Source organism: Mycteria americana, chromosome 14, assembly GCF_035582795.1.
Source record: "Mycteria americana isolate JAX WOST 10 ecotype Jacksonville Zoo and Gardens chromosome 14, USCA_MyAme_1.0, whole genome shotgun sequence".
NCBI classification, from domain to species: domain Eukaryota; kingdom Metazoa; phylum Chordata; class Aves; order Ciconiiformes; family Ciconiidae; genus Mycteria; species Mycteria americana.
The window spans coordinates 12,991,141-13,007,513 of NC_134378.1; the positions used below are offsets into that span (position 1 = coordinate 12,991,141).

At 46.1% G+C, this 16,373-nt stretch overlaps 1 protein-coding gene across 3 annotated transcripts in view; it reads left to right on the forward strand.

Moving 5' to 3' along the window:
• The window catches only part of GNAS (GNAS complex locus), a 162,365-nt gene that overhangs the window by 46,450 nt on the left and 99,542 nt on the right, over positions 1-16,373 (forward strand). The window contains exon 1 of one of the 3 annotated variants that reach the window (XM_075516756.1): positions 12,941-13,392. The exons of 1 other annotated variant lie outside the window; for it this stretch is intronic. In XM_075516756.1, coding sequence (XP_075372871.1) covers positions 13,254-13,392 — 139 coding nt within the window. In that variant the 5' untranslated portion in view covers positions 12,941-13,253. Of the gene's footprint in view, positions 1-12,940; positions 13,393-13,558; positions 13,650-16,373 lie in introns of those variants that run through there. One more of the 3 variants, XM_075516757.1, reaches the window with a different exon arrangement.

Here is a 16,373-nt window from a genome sequence, read left to right on the forward strand (position 1 = left end):
TTCTATAGATCCTTATCTGTAAGAACAGCAACATATTTCTTTTTTTAATTAAAGATCATTATAATTGCTAATGTATGATTGTTTGGGGGCATATGTGAGTCAAACTGTGGTTTTGAGAACACAATTTTTGAGAACACCTTAACCTTCACCAAATCCTTCGCCCGGTGCTGTAATGTCTGTGCTGAATTAAAGTATAGGCCGGTGTTGGAGATGCCCTATGTCCTTGCCCAGGAGAGGAGCACCTCCAAGAGGACAAATGAGAAAGCTGGGAATCATTCAGAATAACAGAGGAACAGAATTTCATAAGACCATGACCATTTTGCAGAGAAACTGGTTAGCAGTTTGGGAAAGGAACAAAACAAAGAACCTTGAAACTAAAGCAAAGGGGCAGAAGAGGGGTTCAAATTATTTAGGGAAGAGACACTCTCTCACAAAGAAGCAAAACATTCTAGAGAGAGCAGAGGCAGACTCATTGCTGCTAGAAATGGCATAATCATGCCAAGAGGTAAATTCAAGCCTGTTTGGTTTTTTTCCATGTATTTGTTCCTTGCTTATGTGGTTTTTTTAGCTTTTTTATTGGGGTTTTTTTGGGGAGTGGGGTTTTTTTAAGACTTAGGTCTCTATGATGAAGGGGTTCCTTTGCTAAGCCTATATTGCTTTCTTTCATAGTCCTTTAAGGATACTACTGGAAAACCAGAGTTTCTCACAGCCAATATACCCTAGGGTAATGTACCGAAAGCACTGTCTCCAGAAAATTGTTCCATAAGCATTGATGTGTCCAGATAGTGGCTTACACCATGGAGCGCTCTTCAGCTCGGGTCTTCAAAGCTAGTCAGTAGTGATTCATTCATGATGTATATCTGTCTAGACATGAGAACTTGATGCAATAAAAAGGTTTCTTGCTCAGGTATTAAGAGACTGTAACAATTACATAATTGTTACTAGGGCAGGAGGTCTCAAGTCATGGTAGACTATTACTGTCATGTCTTGCCCCATCATCTTCTCTGCATGCAGACCAGTTTGGAGTGTTTGGATCCAGCCAGTGAATCCGTGTGCTTCTACCAGCTCTCACCTGAGTCGTTTGCTCCTGCTTACATGTTTCACATTGATGCTTCTATAAAGAGACCTCCTGTAGGACACTCTTTGGGGCAGTGAGATCCTGCAGTCCATTTTCTTAGACAGTGAAAGCACTGCTTCAGCGCTTCACATTCTTAATTTCATAATATAATCTCAGTTTCACCTCTCTGGTAATGGGAATTCCTTTATTCATCCTTAGGCAAGGAATTTCTTAGCCTTTTAAACTTTACTCTTAAACAGTACTAAGGATATATAGATCACTGAAAAATAGCATTCTTGCAAGTCTTTACTGCACAGTTTGGTCTTGTAGCTCACGTGTCTTAGGTTGGGTCACTATCCCTATGCCCATCAGCTCTTCATGCCTTCCCTCTGATTAGCTTGGCCAGCGTGGGCTGATGCAGTCCCTTTCGTAGAGAGTCTGAAGTCCATTCTTTCTAGCCCCCTTTCTTCCCCCCAAGCCAGCTTTTAGGGTGGAGAAGAATTAATTCTTCATATTTCTAAGCTGAAAGCTGGGAGAGGGTCTGTGCTGGTAGATCATGGTGGCTCTGTTTCTGCTTTGTGGCCATCGTCGTTCAGCTGGGTACAGAGTCTCTCTAGCAACGTGAATGCTTTGATCCACCATGGAGGGTATGATACCAAATAAATGTAAACAAACCTTATAGCCAAGATGATGTTCACAAAATAAAATGGGGCTGTCATTTTGATGGAGAACTATTTTTGGTGGGTCACAGTTGCCTCGGTCCCTTTTGCCTGCCAGAACTGTGAATTTATAAACTCCCTCACTAGTTTCCTCACTCAAGGAAAGCAAAACCAGGAAGCTTAAACTCCATTTTTCTTTCAAATTAATATTAATGGCAAACGTTGTGAGGTACTTGCTCAGCTCTGTAATAATACACATGTCCATTCATGAGATGGTCCAGACAGAACAGAGGATTTGGAATACAGAATTTAAGACTGAATTCGAAAAGGCAGCACAGGAACCTCAGGCCCCAAAATATCCTCTGAAAGTTTGGCTTTATTTCATGCTGTCGGCCAGGATTCTCCTTACAGCACCATGATATTCATAATAAAGAAATAAATTAAATCCACCCTTTCCTGTATGCCTCACAACACACAGCACTGTGCATGCTCAGCACATGTGTAGTTTTGATAAAGAGACATTATCGAGCCTGAAATCATTTTAAACAAAACAAATAATGTGGCTGCCCAGCACTTCCTCTGGAAGTAGTTCCTTGGACAAATCTTCCTTAACTCTCACATGTATGGAGTTAGTATATATATCCCTCAGTAACACCAATTCATAGAAAGAATTTTTCAGAATAAATGTACGGCTCTGTATTTTATATATAGGGTGTGAAATGCAGGAGGGCCCTGCCTTCAGCCTGGGATTGCTGGTGCCAGGAGGGACTCGGCATCTTCCAAATGCCCCACGGCACAGGGCAGGCGGGGGGGCACGGGTGTCCCCGTGCCGTCACCCGGGGCTGCTGGCTGAGGGCAGGGCGGGTTACCGGCCACTCTTCTTGTTTAAGGGCGGGCAGAGGAGCCGCAGCTCGAAGGAGGCGGCGGTGGTGCCGGCGGGGTAAAAGCCGTTGGATCCCCTGCCCCTTGCAGCATCCCTGGATCCCTGGCCGCTCCGAGGGCAAGGTGGCTTTCCATCGAAGCCCTTCTGCTGACATAGCTCTGATGCCGCTGAGCAAAGGGGAGGGGGCTCTCCAGGTGCAGCGTTGCAGTCTTCGTTCGCGCCGGGCTTGCGGGGAGCTCCGTCGCTCGGGGCTGACACCCGGCGGGCGGGTAGCGGCTCCAAGGCTGCTTCGGGTCCCAGGGGTGGAGCGTGCTCCTCGCCTCCGAGGACCGGGGGCTCGGCCGCGCCGCTTGCTCTCTGTTTACATAGCGTAGATTAAGCTGTAAAAAGCCGATTGCTTCAGAAGCGAATAGGTCACTCTTAGACAAGAGAGCATGCACAGAGCGATGGAAAAACAAATTCGTTATTCTAACACCAGAGAGCATAAAGCAAACCTGGAGGTGACCTGCAAAAGAACACAGCGCCGGGTTTCTGCCCTGTTTGGTGCTTTATGGTGTACAAAGAAAGATTGAGAAGTGTGCAGGCATTTTTTTTTTCCTCTTTTCAAAATAAAAAGTATCTTTGTCTGGTACTTTGAAGGTAGCAAGCATGCTGATTCTAGCTTTCCCTGGTTTTGCTGGAGGGCCTGTGGGAGAAGGACTCAATACTAGGAGCTTTCTCAGCGTTTTCATTTAAGAAAAACAGTGTTGAGATTTTGAACAGAGCCTGTTTTTTCATCTAATGTTGCTGAGAATGTCAGAGTTAAAGAGGTGTTAAGAAAAGGAAGACAGACTATTAAAAAAAAACGCTTCCTTTTTGAATAATTATTTTATGATGAAACGTGTAGCAGAAGGGCTTAAAGGTCACCAGTGAGATCAGAGCCCCTTGGTTCTCGATACTGTGCAGACATGTCGGAAGTAAACAGCTTACAACCTATATGAGAGAGGCAGATAAAAGATAGCTGGAAAAAGAGGCACAGAAAGGGGAAGGGGCTCGTCCAAGGTCACGCACAGATCGGTGGCTGTGCTGGATCGAACCATCTGCGGTAGATCAGGTCTCCTGGATCCTGTTCCCCTGTTTGATCTCCACGCTCATCTCTTCTCCACTGACATTTTGTGAGCGTTCAAACAGGCCCGGGCATCCCCCTGGGCTGGGTCCATAGGAGGAGATAATCCTTCACCTCTGCTGGTTTTAACATGGCAGAGGCAAAATCCCAGTGTTGGATGAGAGGTTCTGACCCAGCCTGGGGCTGGAGCTGGGTCCAGACCCCAACTCCTGCCTGGTTCCCGCAGCCCTGGCAATGGATGTCTTTCCTGGCTTTGTCTGAGATAGAGCAACAAGGGAAACCTTTCATTGCACACCTAAAGACCTGGAGATAATCAGTTGCTTTATATACATTTCTAAAATCTAAGACACACAAAACCCCCCCCCACCAGAAAGACTTATTTGGAACACTGGGAAAGGGTCTAAATTCTGCAACTGCCCTAGGCTGTGTGGGGCACTCTAATTTAACATCAAGGCACTTAAGAAGTAATGATGCTGTTAGTTTGCCAGACAGCTGGATTCTTCCAGGAAAAATAGGGTACAAAAGACCCCTATTCTGTAATTGTGTCTGTATGTAATTTTAGGATCTAGGCTTAACGTTCTTCCATCTAAAGAAAAAGATGGGAGAAAATACCCTTTCTGAAAGGGAACACTTTCAGGCCTTTAGCAGTGCAGAGACAGGAGCAAAATCACAGTGCTGTTTGCCTTGCAGATCGTCTCTACTAATGGCTCCTGGTATTGAGAGTATTGTGGTTTGCTGGCACTAAAATGTAAAGTTATTTTGACCGTGAAAGCCTGAACATCGTTCTATTTGAAGAAATGTGAAAGAAGGAGAGGAATGTTTACAGCACATTAAAACCTGTGTGACAACTTAGCAAGAACTATTTTAACAATCCTCTTATTCCCCTTCCTGTTATGCGCCATAAAATGAGAATGCAGTGTCAGTAATAAATAATATTAGCACGGAGGGATAGCTCACCGTGCTGCTGGAGAGCAGGCTGGGTCAGGCTGAGCCTAAGCTACGCTCAGCCCCAGCTCCCACCCTGCTCCGGTGGGAACCGCGGCCGGTGCCGGGCTGCTGGGCTGCCTTGTGTGCTGGGGAGGTGAAGCCAGGAGCCTCTCCTCCTCTGCTCACCCCCTCGGCAGGAGAAAGGCTTGGGAGTTTCGTGCTGCTTTGCAGGAGCTAACTATAACCCGGTATTTAGAAAACACAGCCTCTACTACTACTGCCTCCGTGAGTTTTGTGACCCAAACGTAACAAGGATTAAAGCAGAATAATTCTTGATAAAGAAGTTTGCAGTCAGGGGTAGGTCTGCAGTGAATGTTGACAAATATTGAAACTAAATCTCAGAAAAGACTTGTTCCAATTTTTTTTTGTAATCGGCATTCCATATGTGTTATGCAGAGAGCTAGGATGTGCTGCTACTTCTGTTACATAAGAGGGTTGTTTTAATAAAGTGCAGTGCAGAATGCATGAGTAGTGAGAAGGAATATCACGAAAAAGACTTGCAACAAAATAAGAAAAGCTACTAGGTGAAAAGCACTTACTCAGTGTGTTATTTCCATAATTCCTTGAGTTCCTTAAAGTCTCTTTTAATGTTTCTGAGGAAAAGCCTCAAAGTGAAAGGAGGGAGGCAAGGGTTTTTTTCTCCTTTGGTTTAAAGGGAGGTCTTGCTTAATTCTATTAGTAGACTTCGGGCTTGTTTTTATTTAGAAACAAAACAAAAATCCCTCTCAAGTTTAGAATTTCTGTATGGAAAAATTCTTCTTCTTTGCCAGAGAGGGAAGTATCTCCTTTTCATTCTGTTTGTTTTGGAGTATCTGTACTTAAGTGTTTTGTGTTTGTTCTTTATTGAATACATTAGTGGTGCATTAATTTCTTCCTGACAATGCTCATTTCATTGCATTCGGATCGGCTCACTCTTTCCTATATGACAGACAAACTTGTTGTTTTACTTGATCACACTGCTTTGCCCTCCCTGGGTTTGATTGATAAAGGCTTAATTTCCTACCTTGTTTACCTTTTAGTGCTTTTTAAAGTGATTTTTGTTCTGGCCCTCCACAAAGGAAACAGCTGAAAAAAAACCCACATTGGATTCTTGCTCCAATTCCAATCTGTTTGCTTTGTTTTTCCTTTTTAGATTATTGTTTGGCTTTAATTTGTTTGTTTCTCCTTTAAACAGGCTTGAGATTACTCAAGGGTTCCTTGTTCAGCAGGTCAAAGGGTAACTTGGAGACTTTGAAACCGTCTCCCTTTTTATCACCAAGTTTCGTTCTTCCAAGAGTCCAAAGGATTTTGCAGGACGATAGCTCACGGAGGATGCCTCCATCTAAGGAGAGCATGAGCAGCAGACCGGAGTCATTGCAAGAGGCCACGGGAGCCTTTTTAGTGTTCAAAGCAGATGAAACAAACACTGATCTAAGTCTAAATCAGAACCTTAATTAATCCTTATATATAACTAACTAAAAGACTAAATTTACTGGGGATTAAATACATTGAGAATGCTAGATTTGATACTCAACTACCAGTCACTTCTATGGCTCAGGATGAAGGCTCACAGTTCTGTATTTCTAAAGCTAAAAATTTTAACAGACTTCAAACCAGAGAGGTATCAATACACAAAAATATACAGTGTGTGCTATTAAAAAATGTCCTTTAACTGAAAGAGTCAATCTGTCCCAGAGGTAATCCCTGCTTTTAAAAGAGGGAAGGCTGTTCGAACTGCTCAGCCACGGCACTGTGAATTTGTAGGACAGCAAAACAAAGCGTTGGGTAATGTAGGCTCCGTAACAAAAAGTCACAGCTACTTCTTATTTCTGCATAAGATTTTAATCCTCAAGGGTGCTATGCACAGGGGGAACTTCTTCTGCACCTTTCTGATATGAATTCACTCACTGTTTATTTTTTCCCGGTACTTTAAATCCCTTGAAAACCTTAGCAAGAAAAAAAAAGCACCTCTAAAATCTTCATTTCTTACAAAGATATACAAAGATAATAAATTTCAAATGAATCACAACATGGAGAAGAATGCATAGATTTTTATATTTTTTTAAAACAAAGCAAAGTATAGACATTATCCTACAATAGCATATGTTCAGCTGTGGGGGAATTACAGGGTTGCAGATTCTCAGTGAAAAAAGATTAAACTATCTTCCCCTTGAGAGTTCACCTTGACATGATTCGCAGCTCTGACCCGAACTCTGAGGAGCAGAACAGTCTCACAGGTGTGAGGACGAGGGAGAGGAGAGAACTGAGATGCCTGGCTGTAACTGCATTTTCAGGTTTGCAGTGAAGTGACCCATAGTTTGTTGTTCACTGATCCACTCCTCGACAACTTTAAATCAGAGTGGTTTTCTGTTGTGGTTTTTTTTTTCCACCCATGCAAGCCTATCTCTCTTTTGGTTCATCCTATCATAGAGAGTAATGTTACAAAGTTTGCAGTCTAGGTTTTCAAGTGGAAAGGAGTCTAAAGTAAATCGGAGATAAAGGTGTTGCTATAAGAACATTTGTTTCGTGTGTTCCCCAGTTTAATTGAGCTCTGTATCCTTCCATGAAAAAGACTTGCTGAAAATAGGCTATTTCCTATAAACAGAAACAAAGGAAATTGTACAGTTAGATCACCACTATCGCTTTTACTTTTTGAGCTACAAATTTTGTCTTCTCTGCTGTGTCTCCTCAGCCGTGATGTGACCCGAAATAGAGGCTATTCCAGAGCCAAGGAAGGCTGACAACCTCCTCAAAAGCTGCAGGGCCGTTTCAGTCCGGTTGCTAAGGGATGCTCACGCGCGATGTCGTCTGTATCTCCCCTTCCAAATGAGCGCATTGGTTTGGTCACAACTCCACCCCCACAGTTCACAGCCAAAAGTTTATGAGGTCACGTTCGCTGTGGACAGCGTGCGCCCATCAGGAGCTGTACAACTGTCCCATCTGAAAACTAACGAACCGTTTCTTTTTTCCGGAGGCTGGGGCATCCAAAGTGCTCAGTACCTTCAACTTGTGACAAACGGGAATGGTTTGCAATAGGAAATAAGGGTGTTTGTCACCTGGAGGGTTTGGAAGGCGTCTGTGGTGTAAGATGGACATGCTGGTCTGGGTCTCGTGATCGCCTGTAAAAACAACGAGTAACTGGAGTGAGTTCGGAGCCTAACTCTGATCGATTGAGAGTAAAACTGATGCAACGTCAGAATTGTAAGCAGAAAGTTTCATCCATTCAGTTAGGAAGAGAAAAGGATGGAACGACATGAAGTATCTGTCTCAAAAGCATTTTTTCAACAGGCTCAAAATCTACCCTGTTAAGAAAATAGTAACTCCAAAAACAACTCTTGCATCTACATTGTCCAGCTAATGTTTGTGAATTTTACAACAGTATTTCCTTGTCTCTTACTTATACAAGTGTGAATATCCTCATGCACAATAAGGGAGACTATCACAAGGAAAATGCATAAAAATGTATGCAATGGTCTGGCAAATATAAAGTAAATATATTAAAGTAGGAAAAAGATAGTATTTTTCTTGAGGTCTTTTTGAGTGATTATACCGATAGGTGTTAATGTAAATCTTAAAAGGACAGAAGTTTGTGTGTATAGGGTGGGGGAAGCTTAAGGGACACGTACTTTTCAACAAGTTCTCTCTCACTTGTACTGTTATTGATGGGCTACTTCTACTTTATATCTAAATCTTTTTAACCATTTGTAAATCAAGCTAATATAGTTGTCCTAGCTGGGAAGAGTAAAGCCCACATAAATTATGCACTTCAATAGGACTACTCAACTGAGTAGAGTACATGTTTATTTACAGGATCAGGCTATTGCTACGAATCTCAGACACCACACAGTAGTTTGGGGGGCAAAAGCTGTGGAGAGAAAATGGAGAAAAGAATTGCAATGAAATTCCTCTTTCCAAAAAGAAAATTAAGAGTTCTGATAATTTTCATTGGAATGTAATAGAAGTTAAGCCAATGGGACAAAGAGCCATTAACTAAAGTTATCAAATGGACTGAAATAGATTATAGATACATGAAGCTTTCCTATACACGTCCCCCATGAATGTTCCATTGAAATATTATTCACTTTCAATTATCCTGCTGCTTCTCCTTGTGAGATCTTTTCTGGTTTGAGAAGTGAAACAGCAGAATATTGTTTCACACTGCCAAACCCCTGTTCTTTTCGTGAAATCCCTAAGCTAAGATGCATGTTGGTGTCTCAGACACTTTGCATTTACTTTAGACTGAAAAAAAAAAAGGCAACAGAATCTGAGGCTGTTGGCTGTTATACTCAGACCCAGAAGGAATATCAATGTATTTGAATTTAATCTGTAAGTGTGCAATGCTCACAATCTTCTGTGTGTAAATTCTTATCTCCCATTAATTTAAATAGTGCAGGACTGAGTCGATAGACACAAGTCTTCTAATGTCTCTTACAGCCACTTCCACATTCATGTTACCTTGCATTTTTGGAAAATATTTCTGCTTAAGGTGCAGCAGTGTCCTTTAACACCCTCTTTTGAGTATTTTCAAGCCTCAAATAGTTAGACTTTTATCACAGAGGCACTATGCCCATACATATAGTTATTTCATCTTTGCATTTATTTGTTCCTAAGGCTGCAGGTTCTTCAGAAGGGAGCTTTAATTTTACGGTGAGTTAGGGGTCAGGTTTTGCCTGTACTTACTTGCCATCGCAGGAGTCTCTTGAAACGGAAGTTCGTGGATTTTTACAAGATGGAAGCTAATGCAAATAGTTCCAATAAGAAACACAATTTACTCTAAAGGCACATCAGCAGCATTATGTTATTTAAACAAATACCAAAGAATGAGAACAGCTAATGTGTTGCTATGCTCACTTTTCAAATGATGCTCTCCTAATCAGGACAGCACTAGAAAAAATCATGGCAATTCGGTGGGTTTGTGAAGTACGGTTGGTGCCTTATGTCTTGTGTCCTGTCGTATTTCAGAAAGACGAAAAAAGTCTGTAGTTGCTGATAGGTTTAACAATTTGGGAGTTTTCTTCTTGTTTTCTGTAGCTTTTGACACTTTCACACTTTAACAACACTTGTTATTAATAATACAAGGAGCCAATTCTCAATTCTGTTGTAAGTAACTGGGAGTTTTGTGAACTAGCCGAGTGTGTTTTCCCTTTCCAACTACCTCACGCTTTGTTCAGCCTAAGGAAGCAGAGGCACGGGGCAGATGTGCCAGGAGGGCAGCAGTTCCTGTGCCCCAGCACGGTGGCTGACGGCCCTTAGAGTTTAACTCGCAGAGCCCGTCCCGGTTGGTGTTGGGGACAGGGATGGGTGGGCGCTGCTGGACAGGGGCATTTACACAGCAAGGGCTCCCTTGTCCACGGATGCTTCGGCATATTTACTGCTCCCCTGTCCCTACGCTAACACTGCTCACCGTTCACCAAGATTTTAGCCTTTTGTGTATCTCCAGCAATAATTTTTATCTTGTTTGTGTATTCCTTCGTGTTCAGAGCCTGAGATAGGCTCCCTTCCCCCCCAGCTGGGGACCTGGAGGGAAGCAAAGCCTGGAGGCTGGGGCAGATCTTCCCTGCTGTGTAAGGTGACAGATGCTGGCATTTCTGCGTTCTCTTCATGCTTGCAACCATAATAAAGCTATGAGGTTTTATAATTTTCAGTATGAATTCTGCTTTATTGAGTCTTTTATGCCTTGTAAACGCCACCATTAAAATATATTTGAATAATGTATATTACATGCAAACAATACAAATAAATAAAAGACCTATAAAAGGTACAAGGAATTACTATAATCTTTGCTTCAGATGAATCTGGGCATTGCTGAGCCAAGTCTCTCTAAGACCTTTTAAAACTGCCTTGGCCTAAAACACCAGCTGGAGAAGTCAGTAAGAGTCTCTCCACTGACTCCAAGGCTCTTAGGCTCTGTGTATCCCCAAAGTCACGGCATTTAAGAACAGACTGAAAGTGCCAATAGCTCCTCAAAGACCAAGATTTGGTGGTGGTGTTCCCTGTTTCTCCTGAGGTCCACCCCTCTTTCAGCAAGGGCAACTAAACAGATGTACCTGATGACACCGACTGTGACCTTCTAGTTGTTTGCTCTATCGACATAATTATTTTACTGTAGGTTGTTCTAAATATAGTAACTGGATGATGTAAGAAGGTGTGTTCATGGGAATAGCATTACAGATAATTGAATTTTGCAAATGAGGATAAATAATTTATGTATAGTAAAGGGCCTTTCACTAATCTCAGGGGGGTAGAGAAAAAAATACCTGTGTATTTTAGGGAACCAGGTTTTACGAAGAGCAAAGCATCAGATCTTTGTTTTCCAGATGTAGCTGATAAGCTTGTGCGTGAAAACTACTGTGTCATTTATATAATGAGGTTTCCAAAAAATATTTTAGAAAATAGAATGGAGCTAGATAACTGGCAAAATCGTATGTGGAAGCAACTACATGCATCAGGTTGTGCTCCCCTGGTCCACCCAGCATAATTTGGTAGCTTGTTTCCCTCTGTCCCACCTGGGTCCGTGGCCACAGCCCCAAAGAGAGCACTGCATGGGCTCGCCTGACCCCAGCACCCCGGGGACCCCGCTGTGTGTGAGGGAGCTGCCCACCACTCGGGACGTGTATTTGCCCAGAAATACCCGCATTGGTAAAAATTACTTCATGCACATCAGCACCTGCAGGATGGTTCTATAGGTCACTAGGCGGATATTCAAAGTTCATCAATTGAGAAAACGTAGAAATACTAAATAAGTAAGTATTTATTTATAGTTACATTATAGTATGTAGTATAATACTGAGTATTATAATACTTCTTATAATAATGTAGTATAATACTAAGTAGGAAGTATTGTATTACATTAATACTAAAGTATTATGCATTACTTACATAGTAACTACTTGGTACTAAGTAACTACTAAGTAACTACTAACTACTTAATTAACTTAGTTAATAACTACTTAGTAAACTTATAGTATGTAGTATAATACTAAGTATTATAATACTTATAATAATGTAGTATAATACTAAGTATAATACTTACTAAGTTTTTTTATATACTTAGTAAGTATATAAAGTAATATATATATTACTAAATACTTACATACTATGTATTTAGTACAGTAACTTCTGCAATAATTATTTTTCAAGTGTAGTATAAAGTGCCCCGGGGCACGACTCCGCTGAAACTTATTCAGAATTCTATGACTTTAACCCCCAACCCCTGCACATATTTTCTTGGCTGCTTTCATCCCGAAAAGCCCTTCCTGAAGACCACTCGCCATCACAGCGACTGCGGTAGCCCCGCGGACCGTCCGAGGGCGTGGGGTGCCGCGAGTTCCAGCACGGCGCCGCACTCCAGGGCCGTCCCCGGACTCCCTGCGCGGCAGCACCCGCGGAGCGGCGCGGGGCCCGGCTGCCTGCGGCGGCGCGGGGCGGCAGCGGCGGGGCCGGTTCGAAGAGGGCGCCGGCGGCGGCGCGGGCTGACGCGGGCTGTCATGTGAGCGGCCCCGCTCCCAGGGTTCAGTGTGGGCCGCTTGCCCCACCCCGCCGCTCTGCCGCCTCGGTGCAGCTCAATAGGGGGAAGGAAAAAAAAAAAAAAAAAAAAAAAAAAAAAAAAAGAAATGCGGGAGAGAGCAGGAAAAATAAGACGGGGGAAAATCCTCCCGTGAGGGACAGGTTTTGCTCGGGGGGAGAGAGACCAAAAGGGCTTTTTTTTTTTTTTTTTTTTTCTTCTTCTTCTCCCCCCGCTCCCCGTTCGCTGGAGAAGCCGAGAGGATTCAGCCGCCTGGAAACCTAATGTGAAAGCGCAGCAGCAAGGAGAGGGGAAAAAAAAAAAAAAAGAAAAAAAAAGAAAAAAAAGGGGGGGGGGCTTGGATAGGACCCCCCCCGCCCCAGTGAGGGAGGAAGGACCCGCGGCGGCCTGAGGGCGAGGAGCTGCGGCGCCCGGCGAGGGAAGGGGACCTGACCTCCGCCGAGAGCCGGGGCTGGCGAGACCCCCTCGGCGCTTCAGCCCGTCGGCGCGGGGGGAGAGGCGAGGAAGAGACGTTTCCCGATCCTCCCCGCCGAGGATTTGGGGAGGTTTCCGCGCCTGGAGCCCGTGCCTTTGGATCTAAAGAGGATTATTTTTTTGGGGGTGGCACTGAAGCTGGATTTGTTCCTGTGCGTGCGGCGTGGGGGGGGGCATTTCTGTTCCCTCTAGAGGAGCCGGCGGCGCGGAGATCCCCGCGGATCGCTCCGCATCGGGCCCTGCCGCCACCCTCCTCCGGGGAAAGGTGCGCTGAGGGGATCGGCGCGGGGCTGAGCGGGGGGGCGGGGGAGGAGAGGCAGCTGCAGCTGCCGGGGAGGAGGCCCGGCGGAGCAGCAGCAAAGTCATCGCCATCGGCCCCCCCTTGGCTGGCTCCGGGCTCGGCTCTCTCCATGTCTCTGGCTCTGGGCAGCGGCCGCCACAGCAGCGAGTAGGGGGGGAGGAGGAGGAGGAGGAGGAGGAAGAAGAAGGGAGCCCGGGAGAGTGCCTCCCTCCCTCCCTCCCCCCGGCAGCCCCGGCCGCCTCCCGTCCCCTCGCCCCGCGTCCCCGGCCTCCCCCTCCCCAAGATGGGCTGTTTAGGGAACAGCAAGACGGAGGATCAGCGCAACGAGGAGAAGGCGCAGCGGGAGGCCAACAAGAAGATCGAAAAGCAGCTGCAGAAGGACAAGCAGGTCTATAGGGCCACGCACCGGCTCCTCCTGCTGGGTAAGGGGGCCGCGGGCAGCGCGGCGCCGGGGCAGCGGGCCGGGGGCCGGCGGCCGTCCCCTCCCCGCCGGGGGGAGGGCAGGGGAGAGTGCGGCGAGGCCGCGCACCGGCCCCCTGCCCGGGCACGGGGAGGCCCGAGGGAGAGGTGGGGCCCGGGGGGAGCGGAGCTGCAGGGCCCACCCGTTCCGCGGGGCCGGGGGGCGGCCGGCCAGCCCCGCTCCCGCCGGGGCCGCGGAGATCCGCTAGCGCCCGGGGAGGTGGGCCCGGGGGCGCTGAGGAGACCGGTGCGGTCCGGAGGAGCCTGCTGGGCTGCTCGGCCTGGCGGCGGCGGCGGCGAGGTCTCGGGCACCACCCGGGGCGCCGCGGGAGGGGGGCCCCGGGGGCAGGCCCTGCAGGTACGGGGCTGCGGCTCGGGGCCGCTCTCCGCCCGCGGGGGCAGCGCCCCGCCGCCGGGGCAGAGGGGGGAGGCCGGCCAGGGCGGGGAGCGGGCTTCGGGGCCGAGCGTGAGGAGGTGGCCGGGGATGCCGGGCCGGCCGCCGGCGAGGGGCGCGGGAGCGTCGGGCCCGAGGGGGAACCTGGGAGATAAACAGGGCAGGGCGCTGACAGGGGCCGCGGGCCTGCCCCGGGCGTGCGGAGCGGGGAGCAGCTGCCGCGGGGAAGGCCGGTCACCGCGGCCTGGCAGGAGCCGGGGGCCGGGCGGGGGAGGCGGCCGGGGCTCGGCCGGCCCGGGGCGCTCCCCTCGCTGGGCGCTGAGGCAGGGGTTGCCGAGGAACGTGCGGCCAGGCCGGGGAGAGGAGGAAGAGGAAGGGAGGAAGTCGGGGAATCGCTTGGGGGAAACGGAGGGAGGATGTCGGTCCCGGAGGGAAGCGCGGCGGCCGGCGTTGGGGATGAGGGAGCTCCGTGCCTGTGGCGGGGGGAGCAGCGCCGGCGCCGGCCTGGGAGCGGGCGACCCGGCGGGTCTTGGGCACGTCCTCTGTCCCTGGGCAGGCTCGTTAGGCTTACTTCTGTCGCACCATTAATTAAGGTATCGCGCGTTTGGAGGGAGAGGAACGTTTGTAGCTTGGTTTCGGGTATTATTTTAGCGGGTAATTTAGGTTACCTGCCTGTGTCATGTTTTTCAGGAGATATGTTTAGAAATGCAGGTTATGGCTTCAAGGAAGGGGACCGTCCAAAAATCGTTACCAGAGAGAACAAGAAAATGTTTGTCAGGCTCATTATTTCAGAGTATTTTAAAGTAGTGTTTTAAAATAAGCTACAGTTACGAGATCTCAGTTGTTTTGGTCATGCCGAGGGACCACTTATGCATGTTATGCAGGGTTTTAGCGTGGAGCAGAGGCTAGGCCTCAGTGAGCCGACTCGGTTCTGGTGTGAAACAACCGTAATTGGGGGGAAAAAAAATTTTGAAGGTTGTAAATTTGGAAGTGTACTCTTACTGGTAAAATTTTCCAAATACTAATTTGAAGAGAGAGATGTAATGTAAATGGAGAGTGACTGGGACTACAGGAGCACCTGCAGCACTGAGGAGTCTGCCAGGGCTCCAGCAGAAATCTTTTAACAGGATAATTTGGACTTCAGCTCTCGTGGAATGTCTTCAACTTCCAGATTTCAGGCTGAACATTACATAGATACATAGAAACCATTTGTCGTCAGATGGGTTACTGTCATCAGAGGCAGAATTTCAGAAAACGGAAACGTGATGGGCTCGCCTGGATTTTCTTTCTGTTTTCTTTAGTTTTGGTGGCTGAAAAATAGTTTAGATACTTGTAAATTAAAATTTGGGTGTGTTTAGCGATGGCTGAAAGGTCATCTGTGTGCGTGTTTTAAAGTGATAGTTCAGCTGTTGCAGTTTCTAACGGTAGCTGTCATGAATTTTGGACAGTATAACACAAACTCACTGGTAAAAAATAAAAAAGGTCACGTCCTTATTATTGTGTTAGGTTTACTTTATAAGACATGTGAAATAAAAAAACCAAGTACTTTGGAAGTATTCATAATATTTTCACATTATATTCAAATAACAACAAAGAAGAGCTGCTAAGTATCCTAACGGATTTATACTACTCTTTGTAGGCCCTACCACTGTACACATGCTTGCCCCTTCTGCCATGAGCAAACTGACTGAAATTAATGGAACTCTCCTTGGTGGTGAAGTTAAATGTATGCATAATTGTTGGTAAGAGTAGGGCCTTAATGAGTAGCCAAATATAGACATAGACCAATTCAGAAATTTAGATGTAATACTTCATTTTGGTTCACTGGTGTTGTATCTGATCCAGAGAATCTGGATATGTCAATACCAAACTGTATGTGTTTATAGCAAAAGCAACAACTGTCTCCCCCAATTCTTGGCCTAAGCAAAGTAAAGATTTTGGCTCCTGATGCCTGTAAGATGTGATTTGGAGTTAGAGCTGAAATTTTGTTATTAATTATTCTGAATGGAAATATGCTTATAGCATATACTGCTATTCTTGAATAATTCTTAGTTGTGAAGAGGACCCAGTCTATATCATAACCTAAGTTACTCATTCTTGATTAGTTTTGCTGCCTGTCTTTATTGCATGATGCAATAAGAGATGCCTGCACAGACAGAGTGTGTATGTTATAAAATAGTAGTTTAGGGGAAAAATGGCGCTTGCATAAAGAGTTGTAGATAAAAACTGCTCTCAATGCTTACAGAACATCAGTGAGCAAGGAGAGGAAAAAGGAGTAAGGCTCTGGTATTAAGGTGGCAAAACGTGCAAGCAGGTTTTATGGAGAGAAGAGCAGGACTATTAGGAATTCATGAGGGAAAAGGAAAGGAAGGGAGAAAGCAGAGGGGAACGCATCTGTCAGAAAATGAACTTTGAAATATAACTGCTAAAATACAGTTTTGAACATGAGGCTCAAAATGGAGGCTTGTGCTGTTACTGTGTGCTAGCAGAGACCTGGCATCCTATAAATACAAACTGTACCTCTGTACCCATTCTGCCACAGACAGACGT